General features: G+C 42.6%; 1 protein-coding gene across 3 annotated transcripts; it reads right to left on the bottom strand.

Annotated features, from left to right (window-relative positions):
- Positions 1 to 2,849: 2,849 nt before the first annotated feature.
- On the bottom strand, positions 2,850 to 22,666 carry LOC129841003 (uncharacterized). Of its 3 annotated transcripts, XM_055909096.1 has the most exons (7): positions 22,207 to 22,666; positions 20,188 to 20,318; positions 15,522 to 15,698; positions 7,530 to 7,692; positions 7,067 to 7,178; positions 6,715 to 6,842; positions 2,850 to 5,201 (listed from the first exon to the last, which is right to left on the bottom strand). In XM_055909096.1, the coding sequence occupies exons 1-5, from the start codon at positions 22,214 to 22,216 to the stop codon at positions 7,150 to 7,152; spliced, it is 510 nt and encodes a 169-aa protein (XP_055765071.1). In that variant the 5' UTR covers positions 22,217 to 22,666; the 3' UTR covers positions 2,850 to 5,201; positions 6,715 to 6,842; positions 7,067 to 7,149. The 3 variants fall into 3 exon arrangements, with proteins under 3 accessions (XP_055765071.1, XP_055765069.1, XP_055765070.1); XM_055909094.1 differs by lacking the exons at positions 7,530 to 7,692; positions 15,522 to 15,698; positions 20,188 to 20,318; positions 22,207 to 22,666 and having other exon boundaries at positions 7,067 to 7,155; XM_055909095.1 differs by lacking the exons at positions 2,850 to 5,201; positions 6,715 to 6,842; positions 7,067 to 7,178; positions 7,530 to 7,692 and having other exon boundaries at positions 14,688 to 15,698.
- Positions 22,667 to 23,574: the final 908 nt, after the last annotated feature.

The following is a 23,574-nucleotide window of genomic DNA, read 5'->3' as shown; positions in this document are numbered from 1 at the left end:
TTTTACAAAAGGTTTTCTTTTTCCAAGCTATACGGAGGGTGCTGTTTGTTTGCAAGAGCAAAGACCTGAGGACACCATCCAACCTGGAACTGAGTGAATAGTGTTTGGTCTGATGCTATTTTGAAAGCCAAGAAGAAAAAAAGAAAGTACATTAAAATGCTATTTTATTTTATGGGGACTGAATGCTGAGTTAAGGCAGCATCCTCTGAAGCCCCCTCCTGCTGTTCAAATCCAATTGTATTAGTCACATGCGCCGAATACAACAGGTATATAGACCTTACAGTGAAATGCTTACTTACGAGCCCCAACCACCAATGCCGTTTAAAAAAAATATGGATAAGAATAAGAGATAAAAGTAACAAGTAATTAAAGAGCAGTAGTAAAATAGCAATAGCGAAACTATATACAGGGTGGTACCGATACAGAGTCAATGTGCAGGGGCAGTTGAGGTAGTATGTACATGTAGGTAGAGTTATTAAAGTGACTATGCATAGATAATAGCAACAGAGAGTAGCAGCGGTGTAAAGAGGGGGGAGGGCAATGCAAATGGTCTGGGTAGCCATTCAATTAGATGTTCAGGAGTCTTATGGCTTGGGGGTAGAAGTTGTTTAGAAGCCTCTTGGACCAAGACTTGGTGCTCCAGTACCGCTTGCCATGCGGTAGCAGAGAGAACAATCTATGACTAGGGTGGCTGGAGTCTTTGACAATTTTTAGGGCCTTCCTCTGACACCGCCTGGTATAGAGGTCCTGGATGGCAGGAAGCTTGGCCCCGGTGATGTACTGGGCCGTTCGCACTACCCTCTGCTCGGTCCTCTTTTTCCTGTAGTCCACAATCATTTCCTTAGTCTTGATCACGTTGAGAGAGAGGTTGTTGTCCTGGCACCACACGGCCAGGTCTCTGACCTCCTCCCTATAGGCTGTCTCGTCGTTGTCGGTGATCAGGCCCACTGTTGTGTCATCTGCAAAATGTAATGATGGTGTTTGAGTCCTGCCTGGCCGTGCAGTCATGAGTGAACAGGGAGTACAGGAGGAGGCTGAACACGCACCCCTGAGGGGTCCCTGTGTTGGGGATCAGCGTGGCGGATGTGTTGTTACCTACCCTCACCACCTTTGGGTGGCCCATCAGGAAGTCCAGGATCCAGTTGCAAAGGGTGGTGTTTAGTCCCAGGGTCCTTAGCTTATTGATGAGCTTTGAGGGTACTATGGTGTTGAACGCTGAGCTGTAGTCAATGAATAGCATTCTCACATAGGTGTTCCTTTTGTCCAGGTGGGAAAGGGCAGTGTGGAGTGCAATGGAGATTGCATCATCTGTGGATCTGTTGGGGCGGTATGCAAATTGGAGTGGGTCTAGGGTTTCTGGGATGATGGTGTTGATGTGAGCAATGACTAGCCTTTCAAAGCACTTCATGGCTACAGACGTGAGTGCTACGGGTCAGTAGTCATTTAAACAGGTTACCTTAGTGTTCTTGGGCACAGGCACTATGGTGGTCTGCTTAAAACATGTTGGTATTACAGACTCGGACAGGGAGAGGTTGAAAATGTCAGTGAAGACACTTGCCAGTTGGTCAGCGCATGCTCGCAGTACACGTCCTGGTAATCCGTCTGGCCCTGCGGCCTTGTGAATGTTGACCTGTTTAAAGGTCTTACTCACATCGGCTGCGGAGAGTGTGATCACACAGTCTTCCGGCACAGCTGGTGCTCTCATGCATGTTTCCGTGTTATTAGCCTCGAAGCGAGCATAGACTCGTCTATGCGAGGCAGCTCTCGGCTGTGCTTCCCTCTGTAATGGTTTGCAAGCCCTGCCACATCCGATGAGCGTCAGAGCCGATGTAGTACGATTCGATCTTAGTCCTGTATTGATGCTTTGCCTGTTTGATGGTTCGTCGGAGGGCATAGCGGGATTTTTTATAAGCTTCTGGGTTAGAGTCCCGCACCTTGAAAGCAGCAGCTCTAGCCTTTAGCTTAGTGTGGACGATGCCTGTAATCCATGGCTTCTGGTTGGGGTATGTATGTACGGTCACTGTTGGGAAGACATCCTCGATACACTTATTGATGAAGCCAATGACTGATGTTGTGTACTCCTCAATGCCATTGGAGGAATCCCGGAACATATTCCAGTCTGTGCTAGCAAAACAGTCCTGTAGCTTAGCATCTGCTTCATCTGACCACTTTTTTATTGATCTAGTCACTGGTGCTTACTGCTTTAATTTTTGCTTGTAAGCAGGAATCAGGAGGATAGAATTATGGTCAGATTTGACAAATGGAGGGCGAGAGAGTTTGACGCTTTGTATGCGTCTCTGTGTGTGGAGTGGCAAAGTGAAAACGTTTTTTAGAAATATTTGCAAATGTAGTTATAAAATACACAAATATTTAATTTACATAAGTATTCACACCCTTGAGTCAATGTGTTAGAATCACCTTTGGTAGTGATTACAGCTGTGAGTCTTTCTGAATACATCTCTAAGACCTATCCACACCTGGATTGTGCAACATTTGACCATTATTCTTTTCAAAATTCTTCAAGCTCTGTCAAATTGGTTGTTGATCATTCCTAGACAACTATTTTCAGGTCTTGCCTGATTTTGAAGTAGATTTAAGTCAAAACTGTAACTCCGCCACTCAGGAACATTCACTGTCGTCTTGGTAATCAGCTTCAGTGTAGATTTGACCTCCTGTTTTGGGTTATTGTCCTGCTGAAAGGTGAATTCCTCTCTGTGTCTGGTGGAAAGCAGACTGAACTAGGGTTTTTCCTGTGCTTAGCTCCAGTCGTTTTTTTATCCTGAAAAACGATTCCAAGCATACTCATAACATGATGCAGCAACCATTATGCTTGAAAATATGGAGAGTGGTACTCAGTAATGTGTTTTATTGGATTTGCCCCAAACATAACATGTGAATTGCTTTACCACATTTGCAAACAGGATGCATGTTTCGGAATAGTTTTATTCTGTACAGGCTTCCTTCTTTCACTTTGTTAATTAGGTTAGTATTGTGGAGTAACTACAGTGGTGTTGATCCATCCTCAGTTCTCCTATCACAACCATTACACTTTGTAACTGTATTAAAGTCACCATTGGCCTCATGGTAAAATCCCTGAGCGGTTTCCTTCTTCTCCGACAACTGAGTTAGGAAGGACGCCTGTATTTTTGTAGTGACTGGGTGTACTGATAAACCATCCAAAAGGTAATTAATAAATTCAACATGCTCAAACGGATATTCAATGTCTGCTTTAAAAAAAAATCCATCTACCAATAGGTGCCCTTCATTGCGAGGCATTGGAACATCTCCCTGGTGTTTGTGTGTGAATCTGTGTTTGAAATTCACAGCTCAACTGAATGACCTTACATGTAATTATATGTGTGGGGTACAAAGATGACGTAGTCCTTGAAAAATCATGCTAATCACTATTATTGAACACAGAATGAGTCCATAAAACTTGTGATTTGTTAAATACAGTTTTACTCTGGAACGTATTTAGGCTTGCCATAATAGATGGCAAGAATACTCATTGACTTAAGACAATTGCGAAAAACACATTTCCACATTGACAATGAATCAATTTTAATAAATTTAAAATGTAGGCTGTAACAGAACAAAATGTGGAAAAAGTCAAGGGGTGTGAATACTTTCTGAAGGCACGAAGTACTTTGAGGAAAAATGTACTTGCTATAACTGTATTGTGGTTGTCTTACCCAGCTTTCTTAAGATGAATGCACACATTTTAAGTCTTCTAAATGACAAAAATGTCAGTGTAATGTCTCAACAGAAAATCTGCATGAACTTGATCAAATAGTCATTGGTGAACATCATATAGCCTACACAGTACAAAACAATACGTAATAGACTTTTTAGGCTTAAATATCACACAGATGCAGTATTTTACCCAGGAATATTCAACATTGAAATCTGCTACACTTTATTTCAAATGCGTCTGTGGATCTTTTCTGCTGATGATGAAAATTCATCTTTGTATTTAATGCAGGGTTTGATCTAAACGTCAGAAGCTATCGAGTGGAATGGTTACTTTCTATGTTATAGAGTGGAATTGTTTTTCTGCTGGTGTATCCTGAGGTAGCTCCTCTCTGAGAACCTCTTCCTGGCAAACAGCCTTTCTCCGGTGTGGTCCTTCAGGTGCATCTTCAGCTGGTTCTGGTGGGAGAACCTGTTCTCACACTGGGGGAAGCTTTAGGGCTCTCCCCTGTGTGGACCCTCTGGTGCCTCTTCAGGTTGGATGAGTGGGAGAAGCGCATATGACACTGGGTACAGCTGAAAGGTTTCTCCCCATTGTGGACACTCCTATGTCTGATAAGGTTACTCCGGAAGGAGAAGCTCTTGTAACATCGTTTACACTTGAAGGGTCTCTCCTTGGTGTGAACGGTCTGGTGCTTCTTCACATAGTTCGCCTCAGCGAAGCCCTTCCCACACGTGGGGCAGGCATACGGCTTGTCGGCGTCTGTCTTAATGCTCTGCCTCCCACGTTGTGACCCAATGCCACCAGAGGTAGAAGCAGGAGCGACCACCCTCAGGTGGTTCGTATTTGAGTTCCCTCATTGACCTCTAGCCATTGTTTGGGTTTTGTTTGGATGGTGCCCTGTGTTATAGGTTAAGTACATCTTGTGGTGAACACCCATCCTGACTCGGTCTGTAATGGTGGGGTAACCATGAGGTACCTGAGGAAGGCTTGACCCAGGCCTTTTATGGACCCGTTCACAAGGCATTAGACGAGACCCTGAAGGAGAAGACAGACTTCCTGTTAGACTCCCACCAGAGGGGTCTCCCACCACTCTCTGTGAAGGCTGAAGCCCAGGATGACCTGCTCTGATCATCATGGATACTGTGGTGTTTGTATCATAGGAACAGGAGGGTCGATCTCTATCAGCCCCAGGCCCTGCTCCATCCCTGCACTGAGTCTGTGAAGAGAAGGGTCTGGGCTGCAGACTGGATCCCTGACTGGAGCCTCTGTCTCTCTGATGACCACCAGGACTGAGGTTGTTCAGTCCACCTGTCCACTGGTTGTGTTCTGTGTGGTGGTGGAGTCTCTGTCCCTCGTGGTTCGGTCCTGGTACCGGCTTGGGATGGAAGAGCGAAGGCTCCTGATCCAGGGTCCAGATCCGGGCCCAGGGTTTGACACCAGCCCCTTCAGAGGTCCAGTCTCTCCCGCCAGCAACATCGGATATCAGCAGGTCCTCATGGACTGCAGACTGTAATAACAAATTGAACAGAAAAGCATGAAGGTTTATATAAGAAACTCTTTGCTGTACACACAGAAACATGACATATTATAAAACCACAGTCAAGCCCATCTCTAACAGTAATTCAAGTACCTAACAATATGTAGCGATTGGAGTTTATTATTAAACATTTCCATTTGTGTTGATCCAATAATTAAGTATAATGTTTTGTTTCGACTCAGATAAAGGAAACTCAGTCCCTGCAATTATTTAAAAATATTGTCAGTCAGCACAGTCAAGTTTGTATTTAATTTCAACTAAATGGTCATACATAACGTGAAGTGCAATACTTTTATTGCACAAAACCATACATGTGACAAGTAGAATAACTTTTCTCACTATGGTAATATACATTTTTCTGTAAATCTGGCACCCTTGCTTTGATAAAATGAAATTTTGAGGACTTCGGAAAAGGTTCAACATTACATTACACACATAGCTTCACTATTTTATGGCAAGTAAACATGCATTAAGGCACTATCCTTACCTCACTATAAAACACCAGTATCAACCTAAAGGGTCAACTTTTGTCACTCTTCATCCGTGAAGCATTTTTACAGACCCCATCCATCACCATATCATCTACTCTATCTCATCATACTCATTCTTTCCTCAGTTCACCTCATCCACTTCCCTGTACATCCAAAACCAACATAATTAACTACAAACAAACTAACTAGTACGACATGGAACGATGTGGACTGTGGTGTGAGGGGATGACAGAGGCTCGACTGTTGCTGATTACTGCCCAGGTGTGCTGGTCTCCAGGCCCTTATTGCTGCCGATGCATCACCCAGATGGGGGCTACACATTCGGTGGTGGAGGTTCCAGCCTACCTACAGAGGAGGAGGAGCTGTGAACTGTAGAGACAGAGGTGCTTGATGAAAAGCTACAGGCTTGTCTGACTGATGTGTCTCCCTCCCTGGCTGTACCATCGATGCCACCTCCAATCAAGCTACTCCTTTACTGAACTGCATCATCATCTAGCTGTGGAAGACCCTCTCCCATGAACTGCCAGCTCCCTGAATTTGTTTTAGTTTGGTTTTTAAAAGAGACTGACATTCTGTATGAAAAGCGCTATATAAAATAAAGAAATGCATTTATTATTATTACTACATATCAGCATACACTAATCATTTTCTGCTGGTGTATCCTGAGGTAGCTCCTCTCTGTGTTGTTGCAGGGGTCCATGTTCCAGTTGATAGATCCTATAGAAGGCAGGCTGAAGGTAGCACCTGCTAGGGGGTTAACCTGAGGCGCCATCAGTCTCTCTGAATCACAACTTTAGGAGCAGAACGGAACATCGCTAGCCGAGTCTGTGTCTGTTCTTTCCAGCCGCATACAGACACCTCCCCGTCCCCACAGACCAAATCTCGCCCTGGTCTCAGCCAGTCTGTTGTCATGGATATGTTGTTTTGTGCTTCTGGTTCTGGTTAACAGTGTTGTTCAGCCCAGAGTTGAGGATGCTGTCCCATCCACTGACCTCCACTATGTCGCCTCTGGTCAAGCCCTGCTCAGTGATGTTGTCTCCTGGGCCCTTGGCTGCACCCGCCTGGGTCTGGAAATCCAAGATGGCCGCCCAGTCTCCTCTGTTAGCCTCCAGCCATCCACCTGCAGGAAGAGGTTACAAAACAGACTTTACAAACATGGCAGAGAACTCTACATATGGAGTTTTTTGTTGTTGTCAATTACCTGGTCAAGTTCATACGTGATAATGTGTGTTTTTGCATGTAAATACAAGTTGTATTGATTTCAAAAATAGACAAGCGGTTCATCTATTCTCATTGAAGATATTGTATATTACTCTATGTAGGCTATATGTATTTCTCCCTTACCTTGCTCCCCCATCTTTAGTCAACTCAGCAGATCAATGTTCTCTGGTCCGTCTTCTATTGTCTCCTCTTTGACCAGCAGCAGATCAGGCTTCCCATCCTCCATGTCGACTGACTGTAAGAGATACAGAGTGAGAGGATGTTGGATCAAGAAATCTGATATGAGCACCCTGCTATAGAGCATCTGAATGGGCAATGAGGGATTGCTATGAGTACTATGCAAACATGTTAGTTGATTGGATTATTTGACACTCTTTAATGGTTTGATAATTCAAAGGCATGGTCCCACACTTAAGACAAAATCAATCAAGACCTGGGCCCATATCCACAAAGAGTCTCAGAGTAGGAGTGCCGATCTAGGACCTTGCCATATAATCTTATTCATTATAATCTAAAAGGATAAACTGATCCTAGATCAGCACTCCTACTCTGCGAGGCTTTGTGGATACAGGCCCTGAGCTAATACCATTCGTGAGACTGTGTGTGGTCCTGTGCTGCTCAGCTTGTTCCACTGTGGGTTCAGAAGGAGGTGTAATTTGGTTGTCCTCTATGACCATGGTCCACTCAGGGTTCCCCAGATCCTCCTCCCACCCCTCCTTCTTCCCCAGCAGCACCTTCGGACCCTCCTCCTGGAGGAGAGAGGTGGTACAAATTACACGGGTTTGTTCACCCGCACCAGCAAGCAGTTGCTAATAACCCACCCCATCCTCCTCACCATATGTAATAAAGTGAAAATCAGAGGCCCCGCACTCAACCATAACACGTAAATATAGAAAATGCGCTATAGGCTACAATCAGAGACGGCAAAAAAACATTTGACAGGTGTTTTTGTTTTTGCCTGATTCTGCTTATAATTTCCTACATTTTGGTATGCTATTTGTTAGTCAACTTATCTGTAATTATACTGAACAAAAATATAAATGCAAAATGCAACAATTTCAAAGATTTTACTGAGTTACAGTTCATATAAGGAAATCAGTCAATTTAAATAAATTGGGCACTAATCTATGGATTTCACATGACGGCAGGGGCGCAGCCATGGATGGGCCTTGGAAGGCATAGGCCCACCCACTTGATAGCCAGTCCCAGCCAATCAGAATGAGTCGACCCCCCCCCCCCCCCCCCCCCCCACCCCGGTGGTCTGCGGTTGTGAGGCTGGTTTGGACTTACTGCTAAACTCTCTAAAACAACGGAGGTGACTTATGGTAGAGAAATTAACATTAAGTTATCTGGCAACAGCCAATTGCACGATCCCTCAAAATATGAGACCTGTGGCATTGTGTTGTGTGATAAAATTGCACATTCTAGTGGTCTTTTATTGTGCACAGCACAAGGTTCACCTGTGTAATGATAATGCTGTTTAATCAGCTTCTTGATATGCCACTTCTATCAGGTGGATGGATTATTTTGGCAAATGAGAAATGATCACTAAGAGGGATGTAAACAAATTTGTTTACAAAATTTGAGATAAATAATATTTTTGTACTTATGAAAAAATTCTGGGAGATTTAATTCCAGCTCATGAAACATGGGACCAACACTTTATTTGTTGCGTTTATATTTTCTTCAGTGTAGATACAGTACATGCAGCTTCTCTTCTGTCATTACATGTTGCCGTAGAAGACTAAATAAACCCTTGCTCACCAGAATGTCACAAATCAATAGAACAAATGCTTCAATCTAGTTGACATTGATGAAGTACTCTGTCATCTCTGTTTCTTTCACGGAGCAAAGACTTTTAGGGACCGGGGAGAAAAAGCAATAAAAAAATAAATGACGGGAATGAATTTCTTAGCAAAATTTCCAAATTACATTAGTTTGACCAGTTGTAGGGAAATTGAAAGCTGTGACAATGACCCAAGAAGTTTCTCATAAGATTTCAGTTTGGCTTGGTTGCATATTTTATGTGATTGAAATACTATCAGCTTTTATGATGCTGATAAAGATAGTACCTCTACAGACAGTATTGAACTATACAAACTATACAAATCCTTAGCAATCTACACACAATACCCCATAATGACAAAGCAAAAACAGTTAACAAATTGCTAAAAAACAGATACCTTATTTACATAAAGTACCAGTCAAAAGTTGACACACCACATTCTAGGGTTTTTCTTTATATTTACTATTTTCTACATTGTAGAATAATAGTGAAGACATCAGCACTATGAAATAACACATATGGAATCATGTAGTAACACAAAAAGTGTCAAACAAATCAAAATATATTTCATATTTGAGTCTTCAAAGTAGCCACCCTTTGTCTTGATGACAGCTTTGCACACTCTTGGCATTCTCTCAACCAGCTTCATGAGGTAGTCACCTGGAAAACATTTCAATTAACAGGTGTGCCTTGTTAAAAGTTAATTTGTGGAATTTCTTTCCTTCTTAATGCGTTTGAGGCAATCAGTTGTGTTGTGACAAGGTATGGGTGGTATACAGAAATAGCCCTATTTGGTAAAAGACCAAGTCCATGTTATGGCAAGAACAGCTCAAATAAGCAAAGATAAACTAAATTCCATCATTACTTTTAGACATGAAGGTCAGTCAATCTGGAAATTTCAAGTACTTTGAACGTTTTTTCTAATTAGTTAGACTCTAACCCGGAAGCTTATAAGAAATCCTGCTATGCCCTCCGACGAACCATCAAACAGGCAAAGCGCCATTACAGGGCTAAGATTGAATCGTACTACACCGGCTCCGATGCTCAACTTATGTGGCAGGGCTTGCAAACTATTACAGACTATAAAGGGAAGCACAGCCGCAAGCTGCCCAGTGACACGAGCCTACCAGACAAACTAAATCACTTTTATGCTCACATCGAGGCAAGCAACACTGAGGCATGCATGAGAGCATCAGCTATTACGGATGACTGTGTGATCACGCTCTCCACAGCCGACGTGAGTAAGACCTTTAAACAGTTCAACATTCACAAGGCCGTGGGGCCAGGCGGATTACCAGGACGTGTGCTCCGGGCATGTGCTGGCTACGGGCTGGTGTCTGCACTGACAATTTCAATATGTCCCTGACCGAGTCTGTAATACCAACATGTTTCAAGCAGACCACCATACTCCCTGTGCCCAAGAATACTAAGGCAACCTGCCTAAATGACTACAGACCCGTAGCACTCACGTCTGTAGCCATGAAGTGCTTTGAAAGGCTGGTAATGGCTCACATCAACACCATTATCCCAGAAACCCTAGACCCACTCCAATTTACATACCGCCCAAACAGATCCACAGATTATGCAATCTCTATTGCACTCCACACTGCTCTTTCCCACCTGGACAAAAGGAACACCTACGTGAGAATGCTATTCATTGACTACAGCTCAGCGTTCAACACGATAGCTCATCACTAAGCTAAGGATCCTGGGACTAAACACCTCCCTCTGCAACTGGATCCTGGACTTCCTGACGGGCCGCCCAAAGGTGGTGAGGGTAGGTAGCAACACATTTGCCACGCTGATCCTCAACACTGGAGCCTTTCAGGGGCGCATGCTCAGTCCCCTCCTGTACTCCCTGTTCACCCACAACTGCGTGGCCAGGTACGACTCCAACACCATCATTAAGTTTGTAGACGAAACAACAGTGGTAGGCCTGATCACCTTACAATGACAAGACAGCCTATAGGGAGGAGGCCAGAGACCTGGCCGGGTGGTACCAGAATAACAACCTATCCCTCAACGTAACCAAGACTAAGGAAATTATTGTGGACGACAGGAAAAGGAGGACAGAGCATGCTCCCATTCTCATCGACGGGGCTGTAGTGGAGCAGGTTGAGAGGTTCAAGTTCCTTGGTGTCCACATCACCAACAAACTAGAATTGTCCAAATACACCAAGACAGTGGTAAAGAGGGCACGACAAAGCCTATTCCCCCTCAGGAAACTAAAAAGATTTGGCATGGGTCCTCAGATCCTCAAAAGGTTCTACAGCTGCAACATCGAGAGCATCCTGACTGGTTGCATCACTGTCTGGTACGGCAACTGCTCGGCCTCCGACCGCAAGGCACTACAGAGCGTAGTGCGTACGGCGCAGTACATCACTGAGGCTAAGCTGCCTGCCATCCAGGACCTCTACACCAGGCAGTGTCAGAGGAAGGCCCTACAAATTGTCAAAGACCCCAGTCATAGACTGTTCTCTCTACTACAGCATGGCTAGCGGTACCTCAGCGCCAAGTCTAGGACCAAAAGGCTTCTCAACAGCTTTTACCCCCAAGCCGAACTATTTGCATTGTGTGTGTCCCCCCCAAGCCCTGTTTTACGCTGCTGCTACTCTCTGTTTATCACATATGCATAGTCACTTTAACCATACCTACATGTACATACTACCACAATTAGCCCGACTAACCGGTGCCTGTATATAGCCTCGCTACTGTTATAGTCTCGCTACTGTATATAGCCTCGCTACTGTATATAGCCTCGCTACTGTATATAGCCTCGCTACTGTTATTATTCATTGTCTTTTTACTGTTGTTTTTTATTTCTTTCCTTATCTATTGTTCACCTAATACCTATTTTTACTGAAAAATGTCACTGTTGGTTATGGTCTGTAAGTAAGCATTACTTGGTTATGGCCTGTTGTATTCGGCGCACGTGACAAATAAACAATAAACTTTGATTTGAAGTGCAGTCGCAAAAAACATCAAGCGCTGTGATGAAACTGGCTCTCATGCGGACCGCCACAGGAATGGAAGACCCAGAGTTACCTCTGATGCAGAGGATAATAACTCGAATGAATTTAACTGCACCTCAGATTACAGCCCAAATAAATGCTTCACAGAGTTCAAGTAACAGACAGATCTCAACATCAACTGTTCAGAGGAGACTGCATGAATCAGGCCTTCATTGTCGAATTGCTGCAAAGAAACCACTACTAAAGGACACCAATGAGAAGAAGAGACTTGCTTGGGCCAAGAAACACGAGCAATGGACATTAGACCGGTGGAAATCTATCCTTTGGTATGATGAGTCCACATTTTTTTATTTTTGGTTTCAACCGCTGTGTCTTTGTGAGGCGCAGAGTAGGTGAACGGATGATCTCTGCATGTGTGGTTCCCACCGTGAAGCATGGAGGAGGTGTGATGGTGTGGGGGTGCTTTGCTGGTGACACTGTCAGTGATTTTTCAGAATTCAAGGCACACTTAACCAGCATGGCTACCACAGCATTCTGCAGTGATACGCCATCCCATCTGATTTGCGCTTAGTGGGACTATCATTTGTTTTTCAGGTGCATCCTGTTTCTATTGATCATCCTTGAGAGGTTTCTATAACTTGATTGGAGTCCACCTGTGGTAAATTCAATTGATTGGACAAGATTTGGAAAGGCACACAACTGTCTTTATAAGGTCCCACAGTTGTTAGTGCATGTTAGAGCAAAAACCAAGCCATGAGGTCGAAGAAATTCTCCGTAGATGCTCAGAGACAGGATTGTGTCGAGGCACAGATCTGGGGAAGGATACCAAAACATTTCTGCAGCATTGAAGGTCCCCAAGAACACAGTGGCCATCATTCTTAAATGGAAGAAGTTTGGCCAGATTGCTTAGTTTAGTTCCAAACTAAGCAATCGGGGGAGAAAGGCCTTGGTCAGGGAGGTGACCAAGAACCCAATAGTCACTCTGACTGAGCTCTAGATTTCCTATGTGGAGAAACTTCCAGAAGGACATCTCTGTAGCACTCCACCAATCAGGCCTTTATGGTAGAGTGGCCAGACGGAAGCCACTCCTCAGTAAAAGGCACATGACAGCCCGCTCATCACTAACAGAAAAAAAATACACTCCCTCAGGTACGTACACACAGATAATAAACACACTTTCAGCATGGAGTGTTTACCCATCCCCACTACGTTTGAGTCCTATACAGTAGTTACAGAATGACATTGTTGTTAAACCCATCATGGTGGACAAATATGATGTTGTGGGTAAAAATAAGTCAGCTATGAGTCAAGTCATCAGTCAAACCTGACTAAAGTATTTTGACGTGTACAGTAGGTGTTTGTTAGTGTGTGGGTATGTGTAGGTATATTTAGTAAGTGTATATTGGTTAAAGCACTTTTGGGTGTATGCAAAATAGGGTGAGATCAGATGTGATGTATACTAAAGAGTCTCAATGAAAGTCTTGGAACGATAAGTCCCATTTTGTGTTTATTAAAACATGAACAAGTTTTAAATTACACCATATGAAATCCACACACACAAAATGTCTCAACTAAACATCTGCATGGACTTGATAAACTGCATTAATATACTCATTAAAAGTGTCTTGGAAAACATTTAAATAGTTAAATGGAAGTAATGAAACAGGCATTTGTGAACATCATATTGTGGCGAAATCCTGCACGGAGCCTTCACCGTGCGCTGCCACTTTAAGAGCGCGTCAGCAGTAAGGAAGGAAGAAATAAAAGACAGCTCTTTCAGCTCTCTGGGGAGGAGCGACAGTTTCATTATGTGTGTGTGCTATGATGCAGAAGTTTTGTTTGTTTTCAGCGTGTGTAGATTATAAAGTATTTAACTCAATCATCGGTGTGACCGCTCTAGGTCGTGGTTGTTTTCGTTTGGGACCGCGCTGGTAATGGATCGCATGGATTAGTAGCAACAATGTTGCGAAGCTTTGACATACAAACCATCCGACAGTCAGACAGTACACCGGCACGCCTGAAGACCACAGCTAAGATCTCTCTTGTTCTCTTTCTCTCCCCTCTATCGTTCCAGTGCTTTACCCTTCAACAGACTTTCTATTTTCCTAATGCACTTCCCATTTAAGTTCATTAGAGCTGGACTATTATTGCCCTGCCAGAAGTATTTGGGTGGACATTTTAGTCAAAAAGGAGGTTGCTTGCAAGTTGTGTATTGTTATTTGAACTGTATTGAGGTGGGGTGTATTAAGGACATGTGGCCGAGAAGATTGTGGACAACAAAGGCCTAAAAAATGTATCTATGAACATTCATACCCTCTGCACTCCACTGGAAGATAATAAAGATTATTGCAAATCCTCTGTTGATGACTGGGTTCTTTCTTGTATGAAGTTGCTGTTCAATTGCTCTGCCATTAATTATTATTGTATGAGGTATTCTTGGTGGGGTTACCCCTGTGATGTGGGTTTTATAGGGTGTATATTCTCTTTTCTCTCCACTGGCTATCTGGTAAACAGGCTACACTCTAGGCAGTCTCTTCAGCTGATGTGTGTGGGTCTGGTAGTGGTACTCTCTCTATTCTACTCTTTCAGTTTCGGCATGGTTAATACCTGCCTGGCACCCGAACAAAATCTTTATCTTTACCCCTCTCTAATAAATACCGCTACAATATAGCCTACACAGTACAAACACAATATGTAAAAGACTTTTTAGGCTTATATATCACACAATGTCTGGATAAAATATTCTACTCGGATATATTCAAATCTGTTACTGTCGTTAATCCAAATGCATCTGTGGATCTTTTCTATTCAGAACAAGGAAAATTAATCTTTGTCTTTAATGCAGGGTTTGATCTAAACATCAGAAGCTATTGAATCAAATGGTTACTTTCTATGTTATAGAATGGAACGTTTTTTCTGCTGGTGTATCCCGAGGTAGCTCCTCTCTGAGAACCTCTTCCACAGTGCGTACAGGTGAACAGCCTCTCTCCCACGTGGACCTTTAGGTGCATCTTCAGCTGGTGGGAGGACTTCTCACACTGGGGGCAGCTGTAGGATTCTCACCTGTGTGGACCCTCTGGTGGATCTCCACCTTCTGGAGGCAGCTGAAGCCTTTGTTACAGAACATGCAGAGGAACAGTTTATTTTTACTACCGCCAGATGTTGCTCTCCCTCTCGGAGCCTTGGCTCTAGCCCTTTCGTTTGAGTTCAATACCTGATCGAAAAGGACACGGCCATGTGAATTGGAAGGCCCCATTGACGTGAACACTGGGTCGCGATCCCTGAGAATGTGTAAAGGGGAGTGTGTCGTGACATTTAGATTTGTCTCTAAGCTTTCCCTGTAATCTAAGAAATCTCTGCCCTGTGAATGTCCATCTCCTAGGTGACTATCTGCATTCCATGTGGGAGAAACGTCACCCTCAACTTTCACAGCCACCTCATCTTCGACTATAACCTCCCCTTATCTAGGCGCTCTTCAGAGTATACACTACTACTGTACCGGTTCCAGTCCCCTCTAGACAGATCAGTCTGTGTTTATAAACCGAAGGATATGTTGCCAGGGTCCATTTCTGTAGTGTAAGAACAAGACGGATCATTGCCAGTCTAACTCGTCACCTGAGTCCAGATGGGAATGAACTGTCCTCAAGTCACCGTAAAGTAAATACTCTGAGGCAGGAGCATGAGGACAGCCCAGTCTCCCCAGCCCCAGTCTCTCTGGGTCTGACTTGAGGTCAGATCCTGTGTGTAAGAGCCTTTGTGTTACAGTTAAATTCTCTGTGTTCGTCGCTGTCTTGAGGATGCCGTTCGGCTTTCCACTGACCTCCGCAATGCTGTGTTGGGTCCTGGGCTGGGGTAAGGCGGTGAAGTCCTCTGTGGATTCGGGGGGTGCCGCTGCTCCAGCCTGGATGTCTCTGCTGTGTCGTGGGTTCTCTCCTTCAGTCCTCTCCTGCTTGACCAGAGACGATCCTCCAGGACCTGCAACCTCTGCATCTGCCGACTGACAAGAAGAGAGGAGTTTATTAAAGGTACATGAGTAGAATTGGATAACAATGTCGTAGCAGTGTGGGGGAAAGGTTGAATTCTAATCCAAAATGAATGAAAATAAAATTATGCTGACACCATCTAAAATATAATTTATACCTCCAGAAATTTGCCCCAATAACATATTTGTAAAATGATTTGTTAAAATGATTTTAGGGCTGACCCCATTTAGTCGACTGTTATATTGTTTGGTGGATAGGCTGTTGGTCGACCGATATTTCTTTAGTTGAGCAGTCTAAATGTTTCGTTTTTTTTCATGGTGCACAAGACACCTGTCTGATTCGCACCTGTTTTCAGTGGACTAATCCATTGCGGAGGCCACGGGGATGGCACAGTCCATTACTCTAAGACGTGATACTGAAGTTGTATATGGTTATATTACAGTTTGAGTCTGAAGTTTACATGCACCTTAGCCAAATACATTTAAACTCCGTTCTGCCCACAAATTTTCTATAGGATTGAGGTCAGGGCTTTGTGAGGGCCACTGCAATGCCGTGACGTTGTTGTCCTTAAGCCATTTTGCCACAACTTTGGAAGTATGCTTGAGGTCATTGTCCATTTGGAAGACCCATTTGCGACCAAGCTTTAACTTCTTGACTGATTTCATGAGATGTTGCTTAAATATATCCACAATTTTCCTACCTCATGATGCCATCAATTTGTGAAGTGCACCAGTCCCTCCTGCAGCAAAGCACCCCCACAACATGATGCTGCCACCCCCGTGCTTCACGGTTGGGATGGTGTTCTTCGGCTTCCAAGCCTCCCCCTTTTTCCTCCAAACATAATGGTGGTCATTATGGCCAAACAGTTCAATTTTTGTTTCATCAGACCAGAGGACATTTCTCCAAAAAGTACAATCTTTGTCCCCATGTGCAGTTGCAATCTGTATTCTGGCTTTATTTATGGTGGTTTTGGAGCAGATGTTTCTTCCTTGCCGAGTGACCATAAGGTTTTGTCGATATAGTACTCGTTTTACTGTTGATATGGATACTTTTATACCTGTTACCTCCAGCAGCTTCACAAGGTCCTTTGCTGTTGTTCTGGGATTGATTTGCACTTTTCGCACTAAAGTATGTTCATCTCTAGGAGACATAACATGTTTCCTTCCTGATCGGTATGACGGCAGTGTGGTCCCATGGTGTTTATACTTACGTACTATTGTTTGTACAGATGAACGTGGTACCTTCAGGCATTTGGAAATTGCTCCCAAGGATAAACCAGAATTGTGGAGGTCTACAATTTTTTTTGAGGTCTTGGCAGATTTCTTTTGATTTTCCCATCATGTCAAGCAAAGAGGCACTGAGCTTGAAGGTAGGCCTTGAAATGCATCCACAGGTACACCTCCAATTGACTGAAATGTTGTCAATTAGCCTAACAGAAGCTTCTAAAGCCAAGCTGTTTAAAGGCACAGTCAACTTAGTGTATGTAAACTTCTGACCCACTGCAATTGTGATACGTTGAATTATAAGTGAAATAATCTGTCTGTAAACAATTGTTGGAGAAATGACTTGTCATGCACAAAGTAGATGTCCTAACTGACTTGCCAAAACTATAGTTCGTTAACAAGACATTTGTGGAGTGGTTGAAAAACGAGTTAATGACTCCAACCTGGATGTATGTAAACATTCGACTTCAACTGTATGTAAAAATAATGGTGCAACACTAAAAAATCGAATTTTATAACAAATGCACTCTCTCCGTGTTGGATAAGGTCGCTGTCTACGTAATCTTCAGTGCGCCGTAGAATTGGCACCTTTCCCTATTATGTGCATAACAGCAAAATTGACCAGCATATTGTGATTGAGAACCATGCGGCGGAGGGAGGAGCAGCAGAGACGAGGAAACATCCCTTGCCTTAGCCTAATTGTCTAAGAAAGTTGAGGAGAGAGGAAAGCCCAATTTAATTAGGTCTATAATCAATAGCTGTTAAATGTGCTTGGCTTTATAAATCATCCATATATCTACAGAAATAAGACAGCGCTGGCTTCTGTTGCCTGTTTGAGTGATTGTTTAATAGCCTACTGATTCCTTTGGCACCAAGCCTCATGCAACGGAAAAATGTTGCATAGAGAAATTTCACAGCTTCGGCTGTTTTTAATCTTTGCTATGCTGTAATAAAAGCTTCAAAAAATGTTTTGGTTATAACAGACTGGTATTACTTATAATGTATTTAGTGTTGTTTATACTGTTCCAAACAGGCAGAAAGTTTTTTGTAATCTAACAACACCTGTTTGTCACATAATATGCATGAAGCTCTCGCTCCTATACCCTACATTTTCTTGATCTTCTAATTGTTATCATTACAATTATTATTATGATCATCATTATAATAGTAATGTCATTATCATTAGTAGGCTTTGTATAGTAGCATTGTATAACCACCATCGAGCTATAGGCGTAAGAGCGTGTCCTGTTTAGTCATAATACCGTAACTTACTTATATATATATATATAGTATCAATCAATCAATGATTCCTTTGTTCATGCCATCACACAGCATATGAGACATTAATGCTTTGAATAATTAGCCTAAACAATAAATAAACTGCAATTCCCGAATGCATTCAACTGTTTTTAGTTTGCTGTAATAAAGGCTTTATAAATCATTAGTGTTGTTATTTAGTGTTTACACTGTTCCAAATTGTCAGAAAAAATAATAATATTGTAATCTAACAGCAACTGTTTGGCACATAATATTTACGCAATGCTTGCTCCTAGACCCTCATTTTTCTTGATCCCTAGTTGTTTCCACAACTAGGTCAAATGTCTTCCACAGATCTGACTTCCCCTTTACCTCTTAAGAAATCAGTAAACATTCACCCATTTCAAGTTTATTTTTCACGTCCTCCGCATCCATTTTGCTGTCACGTGTTACTGTGTTCGTAGTTTGTTATAACCAATTTATTGATGTCATTATGATCGGCTATAGGACAGGCCGTATTGGTCGCATGCGATGCTTACATGTTTCACGTAAAGAGAGCAAGGGTTGAGGGAATGTTTTTCCTAAACAAATTAGGGATTTCGGTAAAATAACTTTTCAGTAAGAAACGAAATGCCTGAAATGAGTTCGCAGCCTCAGCACTGACAATAAACACATACTGTGCCTCTGGTGCCTTTTCACTGCAGTAGGGAGGAAAGCGAGACAACGTAAGCCAGTCACACAGGCACTCACTGTCATTTGTTTTTAGCACAGTGTGATCATCGGGCTCTTAAGTAATTTGTGTGTCTTATTTAATCAAATAGTGTGCTTAAAGCATTAGACAAGCTCAGTGCACATGTAGTTAATTTTATTCAAACACATGTCTGTCTATATATGGAAAAATAAGTTTCAACATTTCAACCAATTGATTGGTCGAAATAACAGGACGACTCTCGGGTTGACAATTTTATTTTAACATATTGGACCATAAATATAGCCTATGCATTGTCCATATTATCAAATGTGCTATTAGTAATAAGCATTATCACCTGTAGTCTGATGGAGCATAGTGGCTATAGGCAGCCCCATGCTTCAGCCTATTTGTTTATCTGCATTTACCCTATTGGGCTAATCATTAGCTAGATCCCAAATATTATCTTTTAACTAGTTAGCATCCTATTGCTGAATAAACACAGTGAATACGATGTAGCTCTACCTGTTTTTGTAACCCCCCCAGAAACCATTTCATGTCACCATTTCACCCCCAACACTTTCCCTTGTTGCCGCTACTCTTGCTCAACTAAACATGTTATCTGTCTCATCACAATGTTTTTAAAGTCACTCCCCAAAAATATTTAGAGGAAGGGTTGTGTTTTACCCCAAGTTACCATACAATTGACCCGTGTTACATTTTGCCCCAGTCTCCCCGATACACTCACAGGAAATTGGAGTGGGAATGTGCTTAACCATGCCACTGCTAAAAACTATGGGTTTAAAATGGTGCAGTTCGCTAAGGAGTTGAAATACATCAAGTAGGAATGGAAAACTGGGATCCCCTATTTTTAACAAAGGCCATTAAAACTGGTTTTCCCAGTGATTGCAAGAATTGTTATACATTGACTGCTTATCAGAATTCATGTTTCCCTCCATATGGCACTCATAACTTGAATGGGCCTTTAGGAATATCTCTCTCGCATAGAACACACAACAACAAGCCAACTTGGTAAAGAGAAACTATTCTATTATGGGGTTGTCATGCATTACTCGTGTTGCTTTCAGATGCAAAGTAAATGTGGACTGTTCTAGAATCTTTAAAGTGTGCCTCGGCAGACATATTTTTTTAAGTTCCATATTTCTTTGCCGTGGCGCAGCGCAGATAAATGACTGCAGCGAAAACACTGTCAGAAGTCTCACAAGCTCTCCTATGGCAGATACAAGTGAATAGCTGAGGGTAGCCTTTCTGAAATAAATGGGCCACATTTGATTAACAAAGTAACTGTAATTTATGTAATACTATTACACTAACCTCTATCATGATAATGTGCTGGGTTGAGGTTCCACTCCCCTCATCAACAGTGATTGGTTGGCCATCTCTCCATATATTGTATCTGGCTGGCTTCACAACCCTCCTGTGGCTTCCAGTGAGATGTCCTTCACCTGAGAGAGTGATTGGGGGCGAAAGACATGGTTAGGTTAGCTACTGTCAATGCTCAATGGTATATTGTACACCAGGGGTGTCAAACTCATTCCACGGAGGGCCTAGTGTCTGCAGGTTTTTGGTTTTTCCTTTCAATAAAGCCCTAGACAACCAGGTGTGGGGAGATCCTAACTAATTAGTGATGTTAATTCATCAATCAAGTACAAGGGAGGAGCGAAAACCCGCAGACACTCGGCCCTCCGTGGAATGAGTTTGACACCTGTGTTGTACACAATTGATAATGTCTAGAATTGGCAAGGATGTAAGGTAACACTTCTCATAACTTCTTGATATACTATTTATTTATTGATTGATGTATTATGTTCCAAGCATCACATTGTTTTCATTGGGTAAATAATATGAAGTGCAGAAAACAAGACTTTGGTTATAATATGGTTGTCTTTGCGCAAGACAACCAAGTAATCAGGGGAGTTATTGCATACTATAAAAAAAAACTGACCAACACCCAATTCTGGTTAAGTCCCGTCAACTGGACAGTTGTAAATCATGCAGCGCCTTGTGTCACCATGTAAGTGTCTTATATCGGCTGAAAGCTTAAATTCTTGTTAATATAACTGCACTGTCCAATTTACCGTAGCTATTACTGCAAAAAAATGCCATGCTATTGTTTGTGGAAAGCTCCTAACAACAAAACACTTTTCACCAAGATAGGTTTGATAAATTTACCTCTGAAGGTGAAATGTGTACTTACATTCTGAAATCTTGCTCTGATTTATTATCCAAAGGGTCCCAGAGATAACATGAAGTGTCGTTTTGTTAGATAAAATCCTTTTTCATATCCTAAAAAGGTCCATATAGCATGCATGATCGATTTTGTATTTCCACTTGTTCAATTTGCAAAGAAAGGAATCTGTGAAAATCTAACCCTAAACGTTGTTTCAACCAGTCAAATCACGTTTGTATGTATTCCTCAGAGATCCTAGAACGTAACCAGACTTCACTATATCATATGGGGTGTTGTATATCCTATAGGACACCATATTTGGTCAGAGAGCGACGCCTTCCTGGCACGCCATTGACGCGGGCGGTCTTCACTTGAACAACTCTAACGTTGTGAAATTTGATCTATCGGGGTCAAACAAAGCTAGCTAGATAGCCAATGAGCTGGGCTTTACAATAGTGAACCTTGTATCTGTCGCAAAATGTAGCTACTAACCTTGTACTACAGCATGCCTTTTTCCTTTTGGACAAAAATTATACGAATATTCAGAGGAATGAAAACTGGTTGTTTTGCAAATGTTGAACTTATAATATGGCTACTAATACTGGAAAAGCTAAATCAAAGTCCAAGTATACAGATTTGACGATATTCTTGCAGAAAAATGTAATATGAATGCAAATGTCTCCTTCACGATTTGTTCAAATGTACCTAGGTGACTTCACACTAAATGCCAAGTAGTTCGCTCATACTTCAAATTATCCGCACATACACTGCTGCATTCTTGTGGACACCATCGGAATTACAACCAGAGTAATGACTGGAACAGGGACCTTTCTGTTGCATTTCAAAGATTGTGGTAGAAAAAAAAGTTTTTTTCTTTTACCAGATCTATTGTGTTATATTGTCCTACATTCAATTCACATTTCCACAAACTTCAAAGCGTTTGCTTTCAAATGGTACCAAGAATATGCATATCCTTGCTTCAGGGCCTGACATACAGGCAGTTAGATTTGGGTATGTCATTTAGGCGAAAATTGAAAAAAAGGGGGCTATCCCTAAGAAATTAACCATCTATTCTACAGTATGTGTTTGCGCATGTGACTTTAGATGTGTTAGAGGGGAATGGGGCGACATGCAGCGCAACCTCGGCCTTCTGCAAAATGTACCTCTTGCCATTCCTCTGTATCGGTCGAGGATCTTGACACTTCTAAGACAAATTGTCCTCTCTGCGCGCTCCCGTGCCACCTTCAGTTCCAGCAGCTGTAGTTTCCTCCGCAATGCCCTGTTTTCTTTCTGGCTTTGAGTTATTTCTAACGAAATACTGCATAGTCGTCATCTACGAGTTTACAGATCTCTGCCACAGCGGCATTCGCTAGTACTTCCAAGACGGAGGCTAATTGAGTATGAAAAACCATACAGTTAGCCATTGTTAGCAGCTAGCTAGTCTTACCTAGAACATCTAACAACCAAGTCCTGTCTCCAACGCCAAGTAAACACTACCTGAGGTAAGTATGTAATGCTGTGCAGTTAAGCATATTTTGAGTTCAAATGTGTTAATAAACGTCTAAATAACAATACTATCGTGGTAATTGTTTTGGGTAACTGTTCACTTCCGTTTACACTGAAGAGAAAGGATCTTATTGGTTGGCGTCATAGCTCAAAGGCTGTTAACTGAAAAAGGTGTGCGCTTTGTTCTTTGAAATACGGTACTGCTTATTACGTTACATATCAAATATCCTAATCATGATCACTATCTTTCAAGTTCAGAGCAGACTTAAGAACGAAGTGTGTTAAAATACAATAATAAAATGACTTTATTCCATCTACTCAGTAAGGTAAATATTTAAGTGCTTGTTCTAGTCTAGGCTTACTGTCGCTGTAAAAACAGGTATTTACACAAGCCTGTTTCAAATGATAAGTTAAAGGGTGAATGAGGTGTATGTGGTGAATTACCCTCTTACCCCAAGACACTAAACATGATAACTATAATATTTCCAGTAAAGAATTATTCCCAGAAGTGCATACATCTCAAACCACGATTTCTCCCCATTGTGGATACTCCCATGTCTGGTAAGGTTACTCCGGAAGGAGAAGCTCTTGTAACATAGTTTGCACTTGAAGGGCCTCTCCTTGGTGTGAATGGTCTGGTGTGCCTTCACATAGTTCGCATTAGTGACGCGCTGTACAGGTGGGGCAGGTGTTCGGCTTGTTGGCGTACATCCTAATGCTCGGCCTCCCACGTTGTGACCGAGTGACACCAGAGAAGGTAGAAGCAGGAGCCACCACCCTCAGGTGGAAAAACCCATTCACCAGGCAGACAAAACCCTGAAGGAGAAGACAGACTCCCACCAGGGGGGTCTCCCACAGCTCTCTGTGAAGACTGAAGCCCAGGGTGACCTGCTCTGATCATCATGGATACTGTGGTGTTTGAATCATAGGAACAGGAGGGTCTCTCTATCAGCCCCAGGCCCTGCTTCATCCCTGCACTGAGACTGTGAAGAAAAGGATCTGGGCTGCAGACTGGATCCCTGACT

This window comes from Salvelinus fontinalis, chromosome 42 (assembly GCF_029448725.1).
Source record: "Salvelinus fontinalis isolate EN_2023a chromosome 42, ASM2944872v1, whole genome shotgun sequence".
Lineage (NCBI taxonomy): Eukaryota > Metazoa > Chordata > Actinopteri > Salmoniformes > Salmonidae > Salvelinus > Salvelinus fontinalis.
Note: the sequence above shows the minus strand (reverse complement) of the source record. Positions and strands in the feature narration are given on the sequence as shown.